The sequence below is a fragment of the Pelmatolapia mariae genome, linkage group LG16_19, assembly GCF_036321145.2.
Source record: "Pelmatolapia mariae isolate MD_Pm_ZW linkage group LG16_19, Pm_UMD_F_2, whole genome shotgun sequence".
In the NCBI taxonomy this organism is placed as follows: Eukaryota; Metazoa; Chordata; class Actinopteri; order Cichliformes; family Cichlidae; genus Pelmatolapia; species Pelmatolapia mariae.
In genome coordinates this window covers 61,805,366-61,828,467 of record NC_086241.1, presented here as the reverse complement: position 1 = coordinate 61,828,467, position 23,102 = coordinate 61,805,366, and the positions used below count along the sequence as shown (strand labels likewise).

The following is a 23,102-nucleotide window of genomic DNA, read 5'->3' as shown; positions in this document are numbered from 1 at the left end:
GGAGCCAAGACATGAAGTCACGGGGTAGAGTGGAGCGCCTCCAAATTTTAAAATGATGTTGAAGATGGTTTGGAGCTCCGTGGTGGACCAAATGCAGTTGGAGAGGAAGGGGAGGAAATCAGTCTGAGGAACGGTGAATAATGGAGCTTAAAGTAGGTCTGCTTGTGCAAAAAGGAGACTGCTACAAGTTGTAAAATCTTTTTCATGCATGTCACCCACTGATGTAATATTAGCTGACGCTACTGTGCTTGAAACCAGGTTTCTCCCTGATATTATTCCAGACACATTTTTTGTAAAAGTCTCGAGCAAGGGCGGCCGCATTTTTAATAGATGTCAACTTTTTAAAACTTCTGGTACTGTACAGTAGACTTTTTAAAATCACCGTGTTTTGCAGGAGAAACAGGAAAAGAACATCTGAAACATAACTCTGACAGAGCGTCTGACACCTAATAGCACAGCGGCTCCACTACAGCCCTGGTGGATTTCAAATTCTTGGCAACTCACAAATCAGCACTTTCTCCCTGCTCTACTTAAAATACAGTTTGTGTGAGTGTGTGTGCGTGCTGTCAAGCGTCTGAGCCTTCAAGAGACTGAAAAATCGTTTCTCCAGACCTCTACGCTCAGCTCAGGTAGCAGTGTGCTGTTCAGAAGCAGTTCTCGTCTCTGGAGTGGAGGCAGTAAACAAAAACAGCTGCAAAAATTGCAACCGACGACAGCTACGCTCGACAAACTGCAGGGCAATAAACAGATATTAAATGCCGTTATGTTTTGGCTCGGTGTTTATGGTATGTTAAGGTTGAACCGTTTGTTCTACCTCACACTGGAAAGATTTATGAATGCAAACATGTTGGACGGTTTGGCTAGTCTCTACATTTTGTGCTTATGTGTCACCTTTCAAGAGACATTGCTTAAAATGTCATGTTTTAAGATCTCAAAACATTTGGGAGGCAGCTTGTCGTTCACAGAAGGACTCGGGGTGAGAGGCTGCTGGCACGAACCAGTCGGTTTGATATAATACAACATCATATAACAACACTTCTGTCTAAAACGACACGGGGATCACAGCAGAAGCGAACTCTGCGATGGTATCACACCGTTTTTATTGGCAGACACACGGGCTAGAACTAATGAATATTGTCATCCTGGCTTTGCTCCATGTGTCTGACAGTATTTCCCACTGACTGAACTGCTGAGCGCCAAAATGGCCTGTTTGTCATCGCAGTGTGTGTGAATGCTGGGGTCACAGCGAAGGAATGTGCTCATGTGAATATAACAAGCAGTCAGCAGAGAGATGATAAAACGCCAGCCAAGATATCTAAGAGAGAACGGCTGAGCGAACAGTGAACTCTGTGGGGCCTGCATTAACTAGAGTTCAGTACCATCAATGCTCCTAAAGCTGTTGTAAAGGGGACTTATTATGTTCCCTTAATAGGCCCTTGATATTTTTCATGCGTGGTCGGAAACAAGCAGATTTAGCCCCTCACAAACACAATGCTTGAATGGTAGTTATTAGGGTAATATGCATTCCTGAGACGGCCATCATACAACCATTTCTATGGCATTTTATGACAGATGTTTAAAGAGAGTACATGGTACATATATGATGCAAACTAAGCAAAAGCAGAATATGTCTTCTCTTATCTTTTTTAAAAATAGTCGAGAATCAGTTTAACTTACAGCCGCCATGGAGTTAATGCGGTCGATGTAGTAGTCGGGCCAGCTGGTGGCCAGCTTGTTGGGGTCCTCTTGCTCCTGCACATGGACACAAAGAAAGTGCTTTAATACCAAGTCAAAAAATATTCGCTTTTCCAAAAAGCAAAAATGCTGATCACAGTTAGAAATTCCATTTCTTTTTATGAAGCAAAAATTAAGCATGTTGGTTCTTGCTCCTTTTATCAAGATTTCAGATGTCAGTCAGCTGGCCTGACCACCTGCAGTAGACCCTGGGTTATCAAAGCACTGACGGTATGCTAACGGTAATTGCTTGGTAATATTTTATGCATTTTATTCATCCACTTTGCATCATATTGCGATGTAAAAGCACTTTTCCATTTATTGTTTATTTATTATTTACGTTACAATATAAAGCATCTTGAGGCAAATGTTGTAATTTAGGCCGTATAAATAAATCTGAATTGAATTGAATTGAAATCTTCTTTCCAGTTACCGTAGGAGACAGACCCTTTGTTACTTTGACAATTGCAGCTGGTGTTTACAAATGCAGCCCTAATGGTAATGACTGGTTATGACAATTACCAACACAAACCATCATTTTCTGAACAGACATGTTACAATCACTAATCAAATGCATTTCATTTAAGCATGTTGGCTCTGCTAAATTAGCACAAAACGTCTGAAAACGCCTCATATTCAGCAACAAGTCTAAACAGCTATGAGTAAAGCTTGATACTGGTAGTTAGGGTGCAGAAGTAAACTTAACCAGAGTCAGCTGGTTTTAAAGTTCAGTTTATTTATTAGATCCACATTTGGATTATTAAGCCAAGAATTATGAAGAAACACATCTATTATATCAACATCATTTTCCATCAGTCAGGAAAGGAGATTTAAAGGTTATTATGAGTAGGACAGATACTCTGTGTAGTGGGATATTATTTCCACTGATTAATGCTGCCAACTGAGCAGCTAAAACTGACATTAAACACAACAGACATGGCATTAATTAAGAGAGAAACTGCTGGGGTGGAGGTGGGTTGTAAAGTGGCTTGCATATCTCCAGCAACTGTGGGCAAGCTAAAGCCTCTTGGATAGGGTATGCGATATGAGATTATGAGTTTTTGAAAATATTAAAAAAAAAATAATAGTAATAATCTGAGTGAATATTTTTGCTTCTGTCAATCATGTGCTCTTTCCACAGAAGACATCATCACACTGGGGACCAGACTTTTCTATTTTGGACCACATGTTTCCTGTTTGTGCCCGCCCCTCCCTTTTGTTTTCTACCTTGCCCCCACACGTCAACATCCACATGAAGACTAAATAGATCAGGCATGCCAGTCTATAATAATTAGGTCACAACATTTCAGATTCTTCATTCAAAAGAAGAACTGCCCAGAGGAATGAAGTGTGCAGCACAATCGTTTTCAAATAGCTCTGCCTGAGATCAATTTGTCCTGGCCAATTCGAGGACGCATGATGCCACAAACAAACAAGACAAGGGGGAGTAGAGAGACCACGTTCCTCATTCACATCTGGTCTTATTTAGCCTAAGCTTAGTGTACTGGTGGAGCATTATTGTTGTTTTTGTTACTGTGTGTATGCCAACAATAGTTGGAAAGTTAAAGTGTGCCAAATTAACTCAAATTTGAACAGCTTTGCATGATAAAGTTTTTGCCAAAGGTTAAAGTATATTTTAAATATCTACATACATATTAGAATTTTTCTTCTTCTGCAAATTTCAGGAAAAATATTTTTAATGATTTTTTATGCAGGGTCAAACACTGCATTAGAGAGGTTCACATAGGCAGATTTTCTGCATATGAAGGTATTAAACCTGCATAAATCCAATGCAAAAGAATAAAACTTTACAAGGCCGTAAATCAGTTTAAGACATAAATCCTAATTTTTTAAAAAAAGTTAATGCTTTGTCTGTTTTCGCTCTAACTTTATTAACTTCGAAGGCATTCTTGCAGTAGAAAGCAGTCAGTTGTCTCTGTGTTCCTTCCTGATGTGAAAAAAAAAATCAATATTTTATAGTACCCATTCCCTCCATAATTTAAAATGCTGCTTCAATATTTGCATGGTGGCCCCATTTCTGTTGATTAAGCCACAAAAACTCTTTTCTGGGACCAGCACCAGATATAAAATCCTCTTATTATCTACAGAAACTAATTGAAGCTCAAATGTGGGCATAAAAAAGAGCTGCAGAATCAGCATTTCCACTTATTTATGAATCGCATACGCTCTAGCAGCTATACTTATGTCTAAGTTTGGTTAAAGTGGATTTCAGGCCTCATAATAACCATTGTTTCTGATCCCCAGCATTCTTTGCCAACATGCGATTTAAAGCTAGGCTAAAACAAAAACAATAGCACTCAGTGTGCTACTCAGACTGTGTTTTCCAGTGTTCTGCTGACACATTCGGGACGCGATGCCAGACAGATCCTGACGCTGAGATTAACAACTTAACTGCCTCCTTCTGACCCTCGAGCCGAGTAACAGTCGTCGACACACCCTCAAAAACAGTCCAATGTAACATTTACTTTGGCAGTTTCATGAGCTTGAAGTAAAGTACTATAATTTACGTCGTGTTTTTGGACAAATGAAAAATAGTGACAGCATGAGGTTTGTTTCGGCCAGTCTAGTCATATCAGTGCACACACTTCCTCAATTTTCTGCCCCTTTCACGACATTTCTAAGAGGTGAAGTGATGGTAAGTTTGTTCTTGTGCTCTGCTTGCTTGATCAAATCATTCTGGAAGTTAATCACACTTGATGACTGTTTAAAACCTTGTGATAAGGAGCCAGACTTCCTAGATTAGCGCTCATTACAATTGAATGGTGCGAACAGCAGGCTCTGGATATGAAAGAGAAGATTGTGTTTGTCTTCATGAGTAAACATTTGCATGAATGTGCTTATTGCATTACACTACTACTCAAATGTCTGGGGTCACTTTTAAATGTCTTTGCTTTGAAACAAATATAGCAAGAAATCATCAAACCTGCTGTTAATGTTTAATAAAGTCATTCATCATAAATCGTTTATGTAAAACTCCCATAAGCCCAATTTTAGGATGCATTACTAATGGGCGCCAGTGACATGCTGTCTTTACTAATGCAAGTTTGCTTAATACACGTTAAAATTACTCTTTAATTAAGCTTTTTTTTTTTAAAAAGCTGGAAACTGTTGGGCATATAGAGCATCTTTGAGGGTTCCGCTATAGACCAGCCCAAATGAAATATTCTTGAAGTAAAGTTGACTGATTTCACAGACACATTTAACCAGTCAAATACACCCACAGGTCACTGTATTAGGTACACCACACTAGTACCAAGTCAAACTCCCTTTTTGCTTTCGGAACTGCCATAATTCTTAATGATATCGATTCAACAACATACTGAAAATGTTCCCCCAAGATTTTGGTCCATTGGCTGCACAAACATGATATAAATTTCCTGTTTCCTCACATCCCAAAGGTGGTCTACTGAATTGCAGTCTAGTGAGCCGTTTGAAATGACGTGAGCATTGTGACTTGTTATCCTGCTGGAAGCAGCCATCAGAAGATGGGCACGGCATGGTCATAAAGGGATGGGCATGATTATTAACAATACCCAGGTTGGTACAGTTAGTAGGGCCCGAGAACTGTCACTCAGTTTGTTTTGGACCATCCTCTGTAAAGTCCAGAGATGATTGTGTGGAGAAAAATAGATAAGCAGTTTTAGGTTTTCCTAGTGTTCACTTAGCCTTTTTTGTTGTATCAATAAGGGTCAGTTTATGCTGTTCTGTAAAGTGAGTAGTGCACAATGTGTTAACAAAGCTTGTGTATTTTGGTCGTTTTAATGAATGGAATAGTTTTCATTTCTTAGAAAAAGAATAGTCTCATGACTTTTAAGGTAATATAATTTGAGATGATAAGCAAAGAATTCGGCTTTTCTAATGATGTAAGGGAGCCTAATATGCATCTGGACTTTTAATATTTACATCTACCTACATATGTCATTAAAATGATTTATTAGCACTGTTCCCTCATATTGAGAACGTTCTGCATTTGAACCAGATGTTCTCCCTGTGACGGCAGTGGTTTCCTTTAGGTCTCCCCAGCCAAAAAACATGCAAGTTTGATGTTTTTCTTTCAACAACAACATTCCTAAGTGACCCCAAATCCCTGAGAGTAAGTGCACATCTTTGTATGCAAGTGATCTTCTGGTCCCCTCCTTGGTAAAAACATTCCAGCCGTGTACTCAGTTGCAGCAGTTCAAGGTCAACTCCATCACTCTTCTGCAGCAGTTACACACTTAAACTACACATTACCCACGTCTGGTGACACTAACTATGATTTACACTCCAGGTTGAAGCATAGGAGGACAGGAATCCCCAACAGTGTATCAGGTATGTATCTGTAAACCTTTCCTCTTGTTACAACCATCTGTTGAGGTATATATCGTTTCTCTGAAGGCCCTAATACGCGCCTAAAGCCAGCGTTCAGGATTATTTCCCTGTCTGTTTGGCAGGCTGTACTGTTTGCAGAGGCACCTGTTGAAAGAGAGGATGAAATTACATATTTCAGCCTCCCTGCTGTCATGTAACGAGCTGTCTTTAAGATTTCAAACCTCTTAAAAAGGTTTCACTGACAATGATAATTGAGTTCACTGATTTATATGCACATATACCTTTCAAGTCAGAACTTCACGTACAACAGGGGGTGGAATTCAAAATACTCAATTGGCCACAGTTAAAAACAAAGCACTTTGAAGCGTAATGGCAACCTTATACCAAATGCTCTTAATTTTAAAGATAAGCAGGAGCGTGGGAGGAAGGTACAAAGAAATAACACCATGCTACAAACTAAGACAAATCGATAACATCACTCGTGTTCGCATGTTTTTCCCAACACACATCTGACAACAGCACATTTGCATGTTCACATTTTCCAACTATTTTCTCCTGGCTTTGGCAACCATCTTGGCACAGTCACTCACTTAAATGCAGTCCAACTGTTCTGGGTCTGAGACAAGGCCAGAATCTATAGATTGGCTCGGAGAGACATGCTAACATGTTTCCACACGGTCTCTAGTTTCTCTGGCGATTGGACTGCTTGTCAGGCGCCTCACACTCTGTTCCCATTTGCTCAGAGAGGCCCTGGGAGACCCTGGCTGTAATGTGGGGACTCTCATGAGCCATCCAAAATCCCGACAGCACCAGCAGGCAGCTCTGTGCTGAGTGAAATACCCTTTATAACTTTATAAGCAAAAAGGAGCACACTGCAGAAGACTGATTTCAAAATGTGTTTTTTTGCAACAAAACATCAGCAAAAACATTAATTCGCTGAGCTCAGTCGATTCAAGTGTTCAGTAGTACATCAAACTGGTTCCACCATCTCATATTCATTTTTCTTTGCAACGTTTTGGGTTTTAATAATCCAAGCTTTGAAGACATATCCACTGAATCAAATATACATTTATATCTCTATTTCACCATTTCATCTAGTGCATCATCATTTTGGGGACGGGGACGGGGGCGACGGGGGGTTGGAACCAGATGCGACTACATTTAGAGGAGAGGGTGACGTGCCAAGTTAACAAACTACAGCAATGGATTATAAGGACGTACAATAAAATGCCAAAATTTCACCAACTGCACAGCAACTGAAAATAAAGCTCTTGAATCTTAAGTTATAATAACGGCACCAACACAGCCGAGAGGTCCAGTTCAGTGACTCCAACTAGCTGAGATAAAGCATAGAAGAAGCAGGTCAGTCAAAATAATTAGGGCTGGGTATCGTCACTGATTTCTAGAATCGATTTTTTTCCGATTCACAAGGTCCCGAATCGATTCGATCCACGATTCGATTCAATTCGATTTGAATCTGGGAAATTTTGACAGTCAGAAATATTATAATCCAGATCAGTACATTTACATATTTTTTTATCTATAAAAAGGTAGCTGACACGCGCAAGACTTTATCAAAGGTGTAAGCGTCACAGCAGATGCCTTTGTGTCAAAGTAGCTGAAGATAAAACACAGAAAAACATGAAGGTGGTTTTCCTGGCCTGGGATTTTATAAAAATATTCTGCAGTACATCAAAAACGAAAGAAAACCATTAATGAACATATGAACGTTACTTCTGACGTTACAGCGGTTTTATTAGAGACACGGCTAAGCGTTTTGCATTTTGCATAATTTTAAAAAGTTTAAATTTGTTCAGTATTGAACGGCAGAAATTAGGTTTTCTTTTCGGAAGTATGTAAAACGAAAAAAAAACAGCGGCCGACAGCGCTGTAAACAACGGTAGACTTGTGCGTAACAAGCAAGCGAATAATGCAGAAAACAGATTTTTAGACGGGAAACTGTTCTTGAAGTACAGAGAGGGAGAGAGAGAGAGCTGCGCATGACGTGTGATTTTATCGTGGTGGAAGCAAAACAGTAAAAGTCAGAGTGATTTCATGACGAAGTTTATGTGAAGCGTAGTTTGGATCTTCTTTTGCTGCTGGTTCGGTCAATATTGTTTGGAGAGAGATAAAACTAACAGCTTTAGAATCAGCGCAAAAAGGGCGTGAACACAAAGCGCGGACACGCCGACAGATCAGAATCAGCGAGCTGTCGGCTTTCAGCCCCCACCGTGTCCGTGCCGTCAGGTGAGAAAGGCGACATCTCACTGATTCTGATCCGCGGGTCCGCGCTGTGTGTTTAGGTCTTTGTGCAGAATCCGTGTACCTGCTCTCATTTACTGTCTTAGCTGTTTGGTGGTTGTTGAAATTTTGTGAGGTTTCACCTGAGATTCTGGCGTTTCGGGCAAAATAAATTTATATAAAAAAATCGATTCAGGATTTTAATGAATCGATTTCACGTTATCCAAGCCAGAATCGATTTTAATCGATAAATCGATTATAAAAACCCACCCCTAAAAATAATGCAGACAGTAAAAGTTGACATTTGGACATGGATGTCTACTTCATCGTTTCGCTCCTAGAGGTTGTGCAGGTAGTGTTATTAAATAAGTGCATGCACTGAATTTTTCCATGTAGCTCCTGTAATGTACAGTAGAGGACATAAGCGATGGGCTGCCCAGTAACTACAACGGCAGTTTCTTAATGCCTACATGTCTATCCACAGCAATTATTTGAGTCAATATTTTCTCCATATTTTCTCCTCCAGCTGTCACGACAATATGTTACCGCCTGTGGAATGAGAGAGGATCATTCGACATTCCAGTGAACCGGTAGGTCCGAGGGGAATATTTATCTGAGGAAGCCGCGATATAAAGTCTCACCTAGGGAGGTAGGAAATGGACAGGATATTGAATTCTGAAAGATTATGTAACACTTCTGCAGGTAGCAAATGTTAAGAGTAAGCAGAATTCTTTGCCTGGGGTCACATTAAGTGACGGGGATAAAACACATGTGGCTAATAATTGGAGACAGACGGAGAAGCCATTTCAGGAGATAGGGTCATAGCACACCATCCAGCTGGGTGATTTGGGGGAACCCACAGAAAAGCCTATTTTAATGGAAATTTAGGGCAGTTTTGTTAACAAAAGCAGTTTTGTAACTACTTTTGTTAGTTTTCCCCCGGATAAAGGGACATGTTGTGTGATCATGAGCTGAAAACACAGCATGAGTGAGTGTGTGTGTGTTTGTGTGTCAGTGCAGCACAACTAATAGGAGTCAGGAGACCCTGTTTGGCTCCCAGCACTGAACACTTATCAGGAGCTATTGGATATTACATCGTGTTCTGTACCTGAGGGCTGCAGGATACAAGTCAGGCTTGCAAAAACAAGCATACACACACAAACCCGACTACAAGCAAGGAATGCAGTACTCTTATTCAAGGATTTACACATGCCATTTCTGTTTCACTTGTACTCAGCACCAAAAACAAATCCCTCTCTCCATGTTTTGCAGATAAACACACAGATAAACGCCCAGCACCTCCAGCTGTGGCCAACTGGGTGGCTGAGATCAGAAGCAGAGATATCGGTGTAAAGCCTGATGAACTCTTCACTAGACTATAATTACGTCCAATTCTCTTAGATCACTCCTCATGAAAGTTTGCACGTTCCTGTTACAGGAGAAGTGTCTAACCACCTAACATTAATGCTAAGGTTGCATTAATCCAAATTTTTGTGTTATAATGTTTTGAATTCCATTATTTATATATCTCATTATTTCACGGCAAAAGTGTTCAAGTCCATAAAAAGTTTGGCGCTGTCTGTTTTATGATCTCGTTCAGCTCTCTGTTTACACAGCAGGAGCATTTATGATGAAATCTGTGATAACAAACTCAGTTTATCTTTAAATGAATAGCCCTAAATTTAGCAACAAACAATGATGTTATTTCACAGGGTCACGTTAAGGCCATCAATTCCAACACTGCTGCTGAGAAAATGTGTTTTCTCATGTCAAAATAGCACCGAGTGCCACACCACCCATGACGCCTACAGCCTAGGAGTGACTCACTTTTGGAGCTAGCCTTGAGTGGCCATTAGACGAACTACAGGCCAAGAGGTTGATACCAGGCTGAGCTTCTGCCATCAGGAGAGGTCAAATCTATCCACAACACTATGTTTTTCCTCATTCTGATATTTGGCAATAACAGTAATTATCTGAAGCTCCTGACTTGCATCTCCATGATTACAGGCATTGCCCTGCTGCCACATGATTGCCCAATTAGATAACTGCATGAGAAAGCTGTAGTACAGGAGATCCCAGTAAAGTGATCCATGACTATCTCTTGTTGTTATTAGACCCATAGTCGTATTTGTTGTCCCACAAAGAAGCTTTCAGTTCTTCAGCTGAAGTAAAAGGCTGTGCCAAAATGGAACTGTTAATTACAGTTTGCTGCAAATGTGTTAACCGGTTTGTTTTGCAGGTGAACAAAGTTAGTCTGTTGTGCCCTCGGTGGCTGCCTCCAAGTGTTATCTAACCACAACAACTGGATCCGACAGTTGGCCGGAGGAAACAAGGGGAGTAGTGTTTGTCTCAGAGGGGAGACTGAAGGGAAATTCTGCTGTCCGCTGCTGCTCTCCATTCAAATCACTGTCATGCTGTAATTCTCTGCAACAGAGGGCAACGCTGTATGTTGTACTTGTGTTTGAATAACATGCAATTTTTCCTTCCTATATGGTGGTTCATGTTTGAGCGGTTGCGTGCATGTGAGGGTAGCGCGCGCACACACACACACACACACACACACACACACACACACACACACACACACACACACACACACACACACACACACACACACACACACACGTCATTATTCTGATATTGCACACCAGTTGTTTTTCCCCCCTCATTCTCCATTATGCCGCCTCCATCCATGAATAAAGGGTTTGTTTGGATTTTCCTCCGGCTTTCCGCTGTTCAGTGTTACCCTGGTTTTGCTCTCTGTTTCCTGGCCTGGATACACAGCTGATTTCTTTTTCTCTTTCTTTTTTTTACCTTAGCTTCACAAAGGAAATTATTTCTGACTAGCAGAGATGGGGGAGGAATGACAAACTAATATATCCTACATCTGAACCCGCACAGTGCAAACCATTTGAGTTCCAATATGCCCAGGCTGCTGCCAAAACTTTGTTTCCACTGCCTTCTACAACTGTACAGTGAATCCTTATAAATGTCTGTGGCTATTCTGTGAGATATTCAATAACTGATACGCAGGATTACAAAACTTTTATGTGGGTTCACATTCTGCCAGAAATTCAAATCTTTCCTTACTATGCAGGGTATTTAAAGTGCAAAGCACACTAAGGTTATATCAGAGATCCTATATGATATCATAGCACAGCAACTGCTGTAGATCTACCTAATATGAATACAGTCAGGTCTCCTAACTGTTACTACAGGTGCTCCACAGGGATGCATTTTTGGGCCTCTTTCATCTACATGTACTATCTCTACCACCCATATCTTTACAGTTTAACTCAGATGGCATTTTAAATATATGTCACTGGGTGTTTCCTTTAACCTAAGCATCACTGATCTACAGTCTGCATTTGATATACAATACAGTGCAAAAGTCTTCATATCTTCATATTTTTCTGGGAAAATGGCAAATACGACCAGCAATTTATTAAAACGTGCAACATAAATGGAAATACAGTCAATAAAGAAAAAAGAGTCAATTCTAAGAAGCTTGAAGTGTTTGTTAAGGTCAGCTTTATTTTTCCACACAGCCTGAATCCTCTTTTGATTTTTTTAAGCAGTCTTCAGGACTAGTTCTTCAGGGTTCTTGAAGAACAGTCAAAGCTTATTGAATGTCCGCTGCCTTTTGTTCTGTTCTCTGTCAAGATGATCCCACGCTGTTCCATTACCTTTGAGATCTGAGCTCTGGGGAGCCCGGTTGCGCAACGATAGTGTTAATCCTTTGTTGTTTCTATTCAGATATGCTTTTTACTGCATTGGCAGTGTGTTTGGAATCGTCGTCATGCTGAAAAATGAAGCTAACGCCAATCAGATGCTTCCAGATTACATAGTGTCTTAAAATCTGATTGTCATAATTCCACCAGTTTTGAGAAAATCTCAAATGCCACTGACTTAAATGCAGCCCCAAACCACGACACAGACTCCACCATGTTTTACAGATGACTGTACACACTCACTGTGGTACCTCTCTCCTTACATCTTCCGTACTCCGACAAACCAAAAATTTCACATTTGTATTTAGCACTCTGTCAAACCTGCTGCTGCTGCTTTCATTTTGTTCTTGTGTAATTTGGCTTCCTTTCCTTAAGAATGGCTTCTTGATGGCCCCCTTCCACTGACACAATTCAACTCTGAATTTATACACATGTAACAGGAATCATATGTACATCTCATTTTCTGTATCACTTTTTCAAATGCTCTTATCTAATACTTTCCCAGCTGAGCGAACACACTTATGAGCATGATTTTATTCTTCTGATGATAATTATGTGGAAGTTTCAGTAAAATCTGACGAATACTGTAGGAGAAGTATTGATTCTTGTGAAAAAAAATGGAAATGTCCCCATAAAAAGAGAGATGTAACCTTGACCAAGAGCACAGTTTGGATGAAGACCCATTAGAGGATCAGTGTGTGCAAGTTTTATTGTGAACTGTGACAGAACGGACAGATGACAGATGCTTTGCCATGGCATCAGTTCATCGGTCCTTCAAATGGATGAAATAAGAAGGGGGAATTACACTGATGATGTGGGCAAACCAGGTTATTCCCCGATTATCACCCCTCAGGACGAAAGCCACAGACGACACAGATCTAGTTCATGACTGGCCCTTACTTATGTGAACACATAAATATGCCAAAAATAAACCTAATGATAACACATACACATGTACTGTATATGCCTCTTCCATCTATAGATAGATAGTGTCCCCTGATGAATAAATAAAGACTTTAATATCGTTTTATAAGGGTTTAACAATAATAACAAAAATAAAAAGATTACAACTTCTTCTGCTATTAATTTAACTGGCATTTCATTTCATTGTAAACTGTCGCGGTGCTCCAGTTTCCATCCTCGCCTTGACATCCCTCTGAACAGTTCCACTACTCTTCTTTTTCCTAGTAACTCAATATAAGCAGAGACTTTTACACACGCAGGTGTGCACAGACACACACACGTACACACACAAAGCGGTGTGTTTACCCCTTTTAAAAAAGGTTGTCAGAGCATATCACATCAGCGAAGTCAAGCTTGCATGCCCAGGAAAGTGGAAGGAGTGGTCTAGTTCTGCTTCCAACACCAAACGCTCAGCCAACAAAACAAATCAGCAAAGAAGAAAAAAAAAAAAAAAAAAAAAAAAAAAAACACAGGAGAGGGTTTACAACTATTTATTCAATTTGCTATTGAGGGATGGAGATGGGGCTGAATTCTCCTAAAGCACAATGTAATTTCCTGGTGGATGTTTGACCACAAAGTGAGACCAGAATTGTTGTGGAGAGACACGCTGAAGGGTATGAAGAAAACAAGCGTTGTTTTGGCGAGGGGAAAGGGGTGAAAGAGAGGGCTAACCATTTTTTTCTTGTGCTCTACGGTATGAGGACAATTCATAGGCAGCATGAGGAAATTGCTTGCTTGCGTATAGAGAATTAGGGCCTTAAAAAGGTTGTGGTATGTAACCACAACCTGCAGAAAATATTGTGCAATCTATAGCTGGCATAATATGTCCATATGTTTACGTCAATGCAGAAATGAGAAGCTGGAAAAGAGGTGGCCTGTGTGGCTGAGCTGATTGAAAATTGTTAAAAGGCTGCCTTCAATAACATTCACTGCTGACAGTTTAGCCCTAAACTGTGGGTTCAGGCAGCCAGTCAATATAGGGCCAGCCAAAGATCGGAGCCCATGTGCGAAAAGGACGGCAGAGGCCAACTCACCTTCTTCTTGCTGCAGTAGATCTGCCATTTCTTCTCATCGGGCAGAGCAAACATGGCCTCCCGGTTCTTGTCTGTCAAATCCAGCTCATCCTGCACAAAAAGAAGAAAAAAAAAGTTTGTTTTTGTTTTCAATTTGATGCTACTGATATATTTCAGTAACAGGGACAGTGGCATGCTTCCCACTACATGTCATCACATCTTATAATAATAATACTCATACTAATATGAGTGGGAACTGAGGAGACTATTTGCTGAAGTTCTTTAGCCAAATTTTCCCCATTCTATTTGACATAGTATTTCAGCTGCTTCTTTTTAATCACAGTTTCTTTTTAGCCAGACTTTTTACAAGCAAGTATGGATTGCAAGTAGTTTAGAATTCGAACTCCTTTAATGAAGAGCCATGCATGTTGGAATACAAGCAGAAGGTTTTGTATTGTCTTGCTGAAATACAGAATGTCACAAATACACAATGTCATCCCTGAAAAACACATTACAAGTTACTCATTCAGTGTGCATAAACACCCACTCCCACCCCATACCATCATAATGTACACTTTGAATTGTAAGCTAATAACAAGGCTCTGCTTCTCTTCAGCATCTTTGACTGTCAAATAGAATTTAAGATTCTGGTTGGTCAGACCAGAGGACAGTTTTCCACTTGGCCTCCACCTCAAATGAGCTCAGGCCCAAAACGAGCCTCAAATGAGCTTCCATGCTAGAGGTTGACATTGCATTTGCGGATGTAGTGATAAAATGTGATGGTTTGCAATACAGACATTTCCAGCCTTTATTGCCTTGTTGTTTTGTTTCTAGTATCACATTTAAAACGAGAAAATATTTTCCAAAATATGGCAGCAATTTTTTTTCAGTGTCAACAACATTGATGTTCTTTAAGAAAAAAAACAAGAACTTTCAAATGATTTGCAAACTTTTGCGTTCTTTTTTTTAACATTCACCACAGCACACATCCCAACATTTCTGAAAACAGGCTCGTGTTTTTATTGCAGCTCATCAAGAATAAATGTGCAGAAAAACAGTGATTAAGAATAAACAAACATAACAGCCCAGTAGCACTTAAAGACTGACATAATATAATCAACCCGTCCCTCGGGACACATTCCTAGAAGCCCTGTTGTTTCCTTATCCCTGTAACAATACAGACATTTAAGCAATGAGTCGAGTTTACACAGCCACATTTAAATCTCCTTCCCACAGACAAGTGTTTTAATATTCACCCTGCTGCTCTACTCAATTCTTCAGCTCAGTACAAGGAGCCTCCTGCACCTTTTGAAATGCATATGAGCCCAGGAAATGAGTCTCTGTGTGCCAGGGGAGGAAAAGTTTAAAGGAAGGGGAGTCAGATGAAGGAAGGACGCAGAAAGAGAAATGCATTCGGGTTAGAGACCCGGAGGCTATGTGGCTCTGGAAATGGGCTGACACAGAAGAGACAACTAGAGGCTACATCACCAGGGCTTTGTGCTCCGGCTCAGGCTAATCTCACCATAATAGTTTTGCTACGATGACGTAAACGAGAAGTGGGCGAGCCTCCTGGGGCCCCCTGGAATGAAGATGACCACCAGTGGCAGAGGTGGGGCCCCTTTAAAGCCGACCAGCAGATTCGCAGGGTTTGCTTTCATCGCTTTTCAGCAGGACGGGGTGGGCTGAGGTGGCCCGCATTCCAAGAATCGGACACTATGAAGGATGACATCATCTCTCGTCCTTTCAATGGTCTAACCAGCAGTAGCATTATTGTGGGTTTGAGAGGAAAAAAAAGAAGGGAAAATCCGATGGGTGTGAATTTCAAGAGGGTCTATTACAAGTAGAAACCACAATGAAGCCTTAGAATCTTTAGTTCAAGTGGCTTTCATCTCAGCAGCATGATTCACACCCAGAGCTCATCATCGTGGGTCTACAAGGCCGGCTGTATCAAGGGGGAAGCTCACCCCAAAATCTAATTTACATATTTGTCCTCTGGCCTATAGCACACTCTACCCGTATGTATTTTTTATTTTATTTTATTTATTTATTTGGTGGATTAATTGCACTTACCTTGTGAAGAATGTCACAGAGTGACAAGTGTAGAGACCTGACAGTCACATTCACTCTTACAAGCAATTTTGAATCACCAATTAAACATGCATGTCCTTGTGCCGTGCAGGTACAGGGAGACTACAAACTCTAAACAGAAAGAGTCCCAGCTAAAATCAAAAAACATAACTCACATTTAAATAAATGACTTAATTTGCTATTACATACATTAAAAAGAAAAAATATTTTTTAATTTGTAAAATGGGACATAAATTGATAATTGTGTTACCATTTGGGTCTTTATTCGTTAAGCAGACACAAAAAGAAGTGTGAAAAGGAAGTTTGCATTTTAAATTAATCCCTTTAATGTAATCTGCTGTTAGAAAACTAGCGACCTTGTGGCGGCTAACCTCTGACTCTTCGTCCTTTAATCTTTATAGATTTTAGCTATGGCTTGGACCACAGTCCACTCTCATGATCTTTGGGCTTAGAAACCATGGGCTACAAGAAAGCAGCTCATTCTGGCCTGCCGCCTGCTCGCTGGGTCAAAGCCCTGCTGTCCAAGCTGTTGGTCTTTGGAGGAGCTAATACAGAGAGCCGGTGGGGAAATCATGAGAATGAGACCCGTGGATTTGAACCAGATGGCAGTTGAGCCTGTCTCAGTTCATAGCTGATCTCTGTGCTATTTTGTGTTCTCCATATAGACTCCTCAGGCCTCTCAGTTTAAGGTCTTATATGGAAAGAAATTATGTGAGAAGAGCATAGATTACAATAGTATTCCATTTAAATATATTTCATTGATTACATAACACTTTATGAACAGGATAATGTTGACGTTCTCAGGCTCTGCCGGTGCTGTTCTGCATCAGAATCAAGGAAAAGGGAAAAAGAGACGAAGTTGAAAATAAGGACATCGACTGGGTGTAGGAATGTTCATGTCATGCCAGCTGTAAGGAGGACTTTTCACTTTCCAGTTATGCAATTTCCCATCGTGTTTTCCCCCCATCACCTTTAAAACGTGCTCCAATACCACATCCACATCACATGGCATCTCCTCATGACCAGTACAACACCCAAAGAGCATGCGGTCCCTTTCTCATTTTTCCAAAACAAAACCAAACTACTTTCCACTTCATGAAGTACCCCAGTCTTCTCACTCCAGCAAGCTTCAGTTGGAAATTCAATAAAAGCAAAGCTAATATTGTTACACCTGCTGTCTGAGAGGGGAAAATACATACCTAAGGCCTCCCAAGCCCTTCTTTCATATTTCACCCCGAGCTCCCTATCTAATAATATGACAAATTTATTTTTTTTTAAGAAGTGCTACAGTTGCAATCTCCGAGTGTCATGCAGGCATGCAGACAGATAGCTCTGTCACTCAATTTCCTGTTTCTAAAGACTGTTGGGCTTCTCAAATATCCTGAGATAAAATGAAAAGGAGTGGAAGTTCCCAGACAGTTATTCAAAGCAAAACCATTTCCATATTCAGCATACAAATGAAGAAAACTGGATTTTTAAGAGCTGCACAATGAGAACAAATATAGAAACAAGGCATAAAAAGGACAGAGTAAGGTGCAATGAACGAACAGTTCCTTCATCATAGATGTCAGGTGACATGACATCTGGGGCACAGCTGCTGTGACCCATAAGTTTGTGAAGTCTCAAGCTAACAGTTTTTGCTATCATCATCATGGTGCTTTGAATCCAGATATCATGACAGCAGGGCAGAACTGACTGTTATCGAGGGACACTGAATGCTCACCCTGGGTAGCCTCCTTCATCCTTTAAAGGTGACCATGGGACAAAATGCAAGAGTGCAGGTTTTCAGGCACTTCCGCACTTTTCAGGCCTGGAAAGAGCGCCTGAACCGTGCCTGTGTGTTGCAGTGATCTACTCTGTAAATATAAAAGTAGCCTGGTCTTCTATTATTAATTTTTTATGCAAGGTGTGCATTAGCTTTTAGCTAACTAATCAAAGCTAATGAAGGCAATGACCTTTGCTTTAATAATCATTTCATTTCCCCAATGCCAGCACTATTTAAACATCCAGAAAATATGAATATGGCAGTATTTTATTTTATGACATCAGTATGAGAGGAGAGAGTCTCCAGAAAATATGTAAAATGTAATGTGTAAAATGGATGTAAAGTAGATTTCAGTGTTTTATGTGGATTGCAAACACCCAGACTTCCTGTCTACTCGGTTTCCCTGCCAGTCATGCAATGGAACAAATTAACTTAATTAAAGGTATTATTTAAATCATCCTAACTTTAAACTGACAACAAAACAAAGAAAAAAAATCAAAGCAATGTTCAACTATTCCTTTAAAAAAAAAAAAAACAGATTAGGAGGAGTGATGCACAAACTTAAGCGAGCCTAAAGCAAATAGATGCAGAAGGTTTTCCAATACTGCCAGCAATCGTAATGATGAAGATATCTTTAAACATTTGGCACATGTTGAGGCTTCTACAGCAACATAAAATTAATTTGTATGAAATAACACACGTCAGATGATTCAAACACGTCTGCAGGGACTTTGAATTATTTATCTCCACCATATGGGAAGAGTGTAAAATAGGACAGAGGGATGAGTCATGCGATTGAAGTCTAAGCTGTGTATGAAACTATAAAAGCCGTACCGCTCCAGGAGAACGTTAAGTGAAGAGAAATTAAGTGTGGGAGTGGAGGCAGAGGGTACAGACCAGAGAATGGGAGCGAAAAAGGTAAGGAAAGACATTTTGTAACCAACAACTGACCTTTTAAAAATATTCCTTGTGTAGTCATAGTGTCAGTGCTTTAACTAATAGGCCGACATGGTTTTGGGGTTAGGGCTACATCAAAGCCTGTTGGTTTGGCACGTTCTTAATGCTTGAGTATACATGTCGACATGGTGCCGTGTGGACAAAGAACAGAGGAGGAAATGCCTACTTTGAAGTGGACCCAGTCCGCTCATTTCCAGCTCCATATTTTTATTCTTGAACTCTAGAGTACCGTGGCATTATTCAGAGGTCAAAATAATCCCTATTTATCTAATTCTGGCTCTTGGTGAAGCCCCTCAGCGGATCCAAGACATTGTAGCTCCTCCCACTTTAAGCCAACTATCTTCTGCTTTACACCGCAAACAGAACGCTTGGAGAGCAGGTGGGTGGAGCCCCATGATACAGAAAAAAACGGGGGGTTAGAGCAGGGGTGGAAGTTTTGGATGTGTCCTTGATCCAACACAGCTGATTTAAATGGCTAAATTACCTCCTCAACATGTCTTAAAGTTCTCCAGAGGCTTGGTAAGGGTGATATTTAAAATCTGCAGGACACCCGCCCTTGAGGCTTGGAGTTCCCCACCCCTGCAATCTGAAGTCTGAGCTTTTGGCTCATTACTTGTACTATACATATGCTCACCTCATTATTAGAAACGTTGGTCTATCTAACATGAATAGCAAATAAAAAAAATGAAAGCTTCTGCTTTAAAAAAATGACCAGTGTACCTGTGGAGTATAGGCGTGACACTGAAACCGGAGGGAAGCAAAATGCGCAGGAAGAATGAGAGGTCAGTGAGTTACAATGTGTGAATGACTGGCATTGGAGTGGGAGTGGGTGTGCCTTTGTGACTGAAAGTGTGTGGGGTTCCACCTAAATGGGAAATGTGGAATCCAATAATGACATGCTCTCCAATGCATGCGCATAAAGTGGCATTTCCAGAGTGGATATGAATGTCTTTACCTCATGTGAAGTCTTACAGTGCTGGCTCAGAGGATTAGTCTGGTGTAACACACACACGCACACACACATGCGTACAGTGCGTATATATCCTCCAGCAATCTCTGGGCGAGACAGGAAGGCAGAAGAAAGACGTGCAAGATGGCAGGAAGTCATATGAGGCCTCAAGGGGACCCACAGGAAGCTATAGCTGCCATTATTGACCAAACAAGATTCAGTGAATTTGCCTGTGTGTGTATGTCAGCCTCATATACCAGACGCAGCCTCTTGATTACTCCTAAAGACCGGTACTGTTATTAACAACAACAAAGAAAAGATCAAAGATTGACTTTTTTAGTCTTAAGACGTGGTGAGAAATTAATTTGGTCACATCATTCATCTCTACAAACCATCACATATTGGGCTCGCTCCACTTAGCAGCATTGAGATGAGTCAGAGTATCCTTGCTTTGATGAGTCAGTCAGTAGCTGTTAGGAGCCTACAGCTTCTCCCCTCGTACAAACAGGGCTTGACCACTTTTATAATGAGACTGGCACAGGACAGTGAGCACTGGCTTCACAACAGAGAGCATCAGAAATGGGTAGATCGCTCCACAGAGAAATGCATAGGAAGAAGGAAGGGAGGAAGGAGAGGAAAGAGGGTGCATCCAGGGCATGCACTGGGAAGGAAACACACTCCCAGTGGCCCAGAGGGACAAGAACATTTCCATTCCCTCCTGTTACGCAATTTCTGATCTGCGTCCGGGCTCAAAAGCCACACTGGAGAGAGCATTTATGTTTTATTGAGTCTGCTATTCCTGGAAACACAAATTTGCCATTGCGAAATTTTCTTGCTTCTAAAATCAGCAACTGGGAGTCACATGGAGAGGATGATAATAGAGGCTGGTTCATCCAGATGTATTGACTGACAGCAGACAGCTGGACGACTGATCAGTGCGGTTTGGATTAAAACTGTCCCAAATCTCAGGACAGAGAAAGAAGGAACGAGGCTCCCACACACAGAGAGACAAACACAAAGCAGACAAAAAGAGGGCAGAGAGACGCACACTAATCTGACCCTGCCAGAACTGCACTCGCCAGATGTTCGACTAGTAGACCTGATCCAGTTGCACCAATTTGTATATATATCCTCTCTCATCTCAACTCAAAACACATGGATAACAGCACACTGAGTGGCATGCAAGTTTTCTGCAACTTGTATGCAAAAATAAATAGTACTATGTCGATGATGAAGTGGCATTTGCTCTATTTTCTCAAATTTTTTTTCTTTGGCGTGGTTCAGTGGAGCTCTGTAGCTGCAAATGTGTCCACACATTTTCACCATATGCCGACCTTTCCACGGCAAATGTTTGTTGTTATTAGCTGACACTTGTAAATCCAAGTCTAGCTGTCCCCAAACAACCTCACACTTGGTTTCTCTTTGTAGAAACCAAACTTTCATTTTGCTTTAGTGAATTGCCACCACTGAGAAATGTGCCCAACATGATTAGGGAGAGCTCATTTTCAATTACCCAAATACGAGAGTAATTTCAAGTTTGTTGATAAAAAGTTATTAGCGGAGAATTGCCCCGATAAACAAAAATAAAGCTGTCAATGTTTTTGGTGCGCAGCCAGACATCCCACATGGCCTACATATCAACTATGCGTGAGAGTCCTGAAGCACTGGTGGAAAAAAGCCATTTAAAATGCACCCAGACCCAAAAAACAGAACCCAGAACTGCAGCGCATTTGCTATCAGGAAACTGTGCAGCCAGCTGCAAATGTGTACTTTAACTGATGTGATCCATTAGTCCCTTCAGATGTGGTCTATACTTATTGTGTCAGAATCCGTAGGGATTGCTTCCAGGTTCATTTGCATGGGTTTGCTGAGTTTTTCATCATGAACAGGAGGCTCCATGAGAGACTTGGAAACTGTTTTTTCCTACAGGCTTTCTCCGGGTTAAGATGTTCCACATTTCAAAAAAGAGAGTCCGTGTTTACTCAAGGTAACCAAGGATGGATCCCACATGTGCTTATTCTGCAAAAATTAGCTTAGTGAGCTATAAACTGGAGACAATATGTCATCTCTGTTTTTCTACATTACCAAGCACCTGCGTTTATCATGAAACAGCAGGAATGTTGGCAGAGGCTTCTAATAAAGTTTTTAAAAAAAAGACTGTAAGAAACGTCCCAGTCAGATTTGCCAGGGTTTATGAACCCTTGTCTCACTTGATTATTTGTTGTTTGGCAGGCAGTCCCACAAACACAACATCAAAGAGTTAACACAAAACAACTGACATAGTCATCCAATACATGCCATACTCACCAGTTCAACTGCTGGTTAATGTAAATATCTAACCAGCCAAACACATGTGAGCAACACAGTGAATCCAGTCATATAGACGTGGTCAAGATCACTTGCTAAAGTTTAAACTGAGCATCAGTTCAATGGTGAAGAAAAGTAACGTAAGTGACTTTGAACATGGCTCTGGGAGAGATGATGAACCCTTGCCTGCATCACAGCATCACTTCTTACTGTACTTGGGTATACTGAGGTGATAAAGGGATGGATGTGGTCAACAACAATGCTCATCTCATGAGATCTTCTGATGGCCGTTTCTAGCAGAGTAACGCACCGTGTCACAAAGGTAATATCATATCAGCTGGTTTACTGACAATGACAAAGACTTTGTGCTTAAATGGCCCCCACAATCCCCAGACCACAATCCACTAGAGCACCTATAGGATGTGGTGAAAAATGAAATTTTCATCATGGATGTGCAGCCGACAATCCTGCAGCAACTATGTGATGTTATCATTTCACTATGGACCAAAATCTCTGAGGAATGTTTCCAGCACCTCGTTGGATTTACAAAAGCTAAACTCTACTTGCATGAGTTGTTATTCTCATGTGTTTATAAAAAACTGTAGAGAAGCTTCTTGTATATGTTTTGTAAACACAGTCAAATATTGTAAATGAGAAAAAAATATTAATAACAACTTGAAAAATTTACTTTATTTTATTATCACAAGTCTCTGCCCTCAAAGGAAAAATACAGTCTCATATTGCAAAAATAAGTACAGTTGCCTTTTAGTAATATTTTCTCATTATATTTCCTTAGAGGCGTCAGCATGTACAGTATTAAACTGTGCATAACTTGTTATATTTTTATATCATTCTGCTGCTGAAAGTAGGCATGGATACTGTAGGTTTGAAATGCCACAAATTCATATTGTTTCTTTCAACAGTGGCCAAAATACTGTACATGTCATAAGAGGTAATAGGGTTCATCACCACAGTTACACGTCTGTTATATCTATTCTAGTCCACTGTCATCCAAAACTGGA

At 40.6% G+C, this 23,102-nt stretch overlaps 1 protein-coding gene across 9 annotated transcripts in view; it reads right to left on the bottom strand.

The window, feature by feature from the left end:
- The window catches only part of daam2 (dishevelled associated activator of morphogenesis 2), a 115,471-nt gene that overhangs the window by 48,936 nt on the left and 43,433 nt on the right, over positions 1–23,102 (bottom strand). For all 9 annotated transcript variants that reach the window (XM_063496891.1, XM_063496897.1, XM_063496894.1 and 6 more), the window contains exons 3-4: positions 14,036–14,125; positions 1,678–1,752 (exon numbers count right to left, since the gene is read on the bottom strand). In XM_063496891.1, the coding sequence (XP_063352961.1) occupies positions 1,678–1,752; positions 14,036–14,125 (165 nt within the window). The remainder of the gene's footprint in view (positions 1–1,677; positions 1,753–14,035; positions 14,126–23,102) is intronic.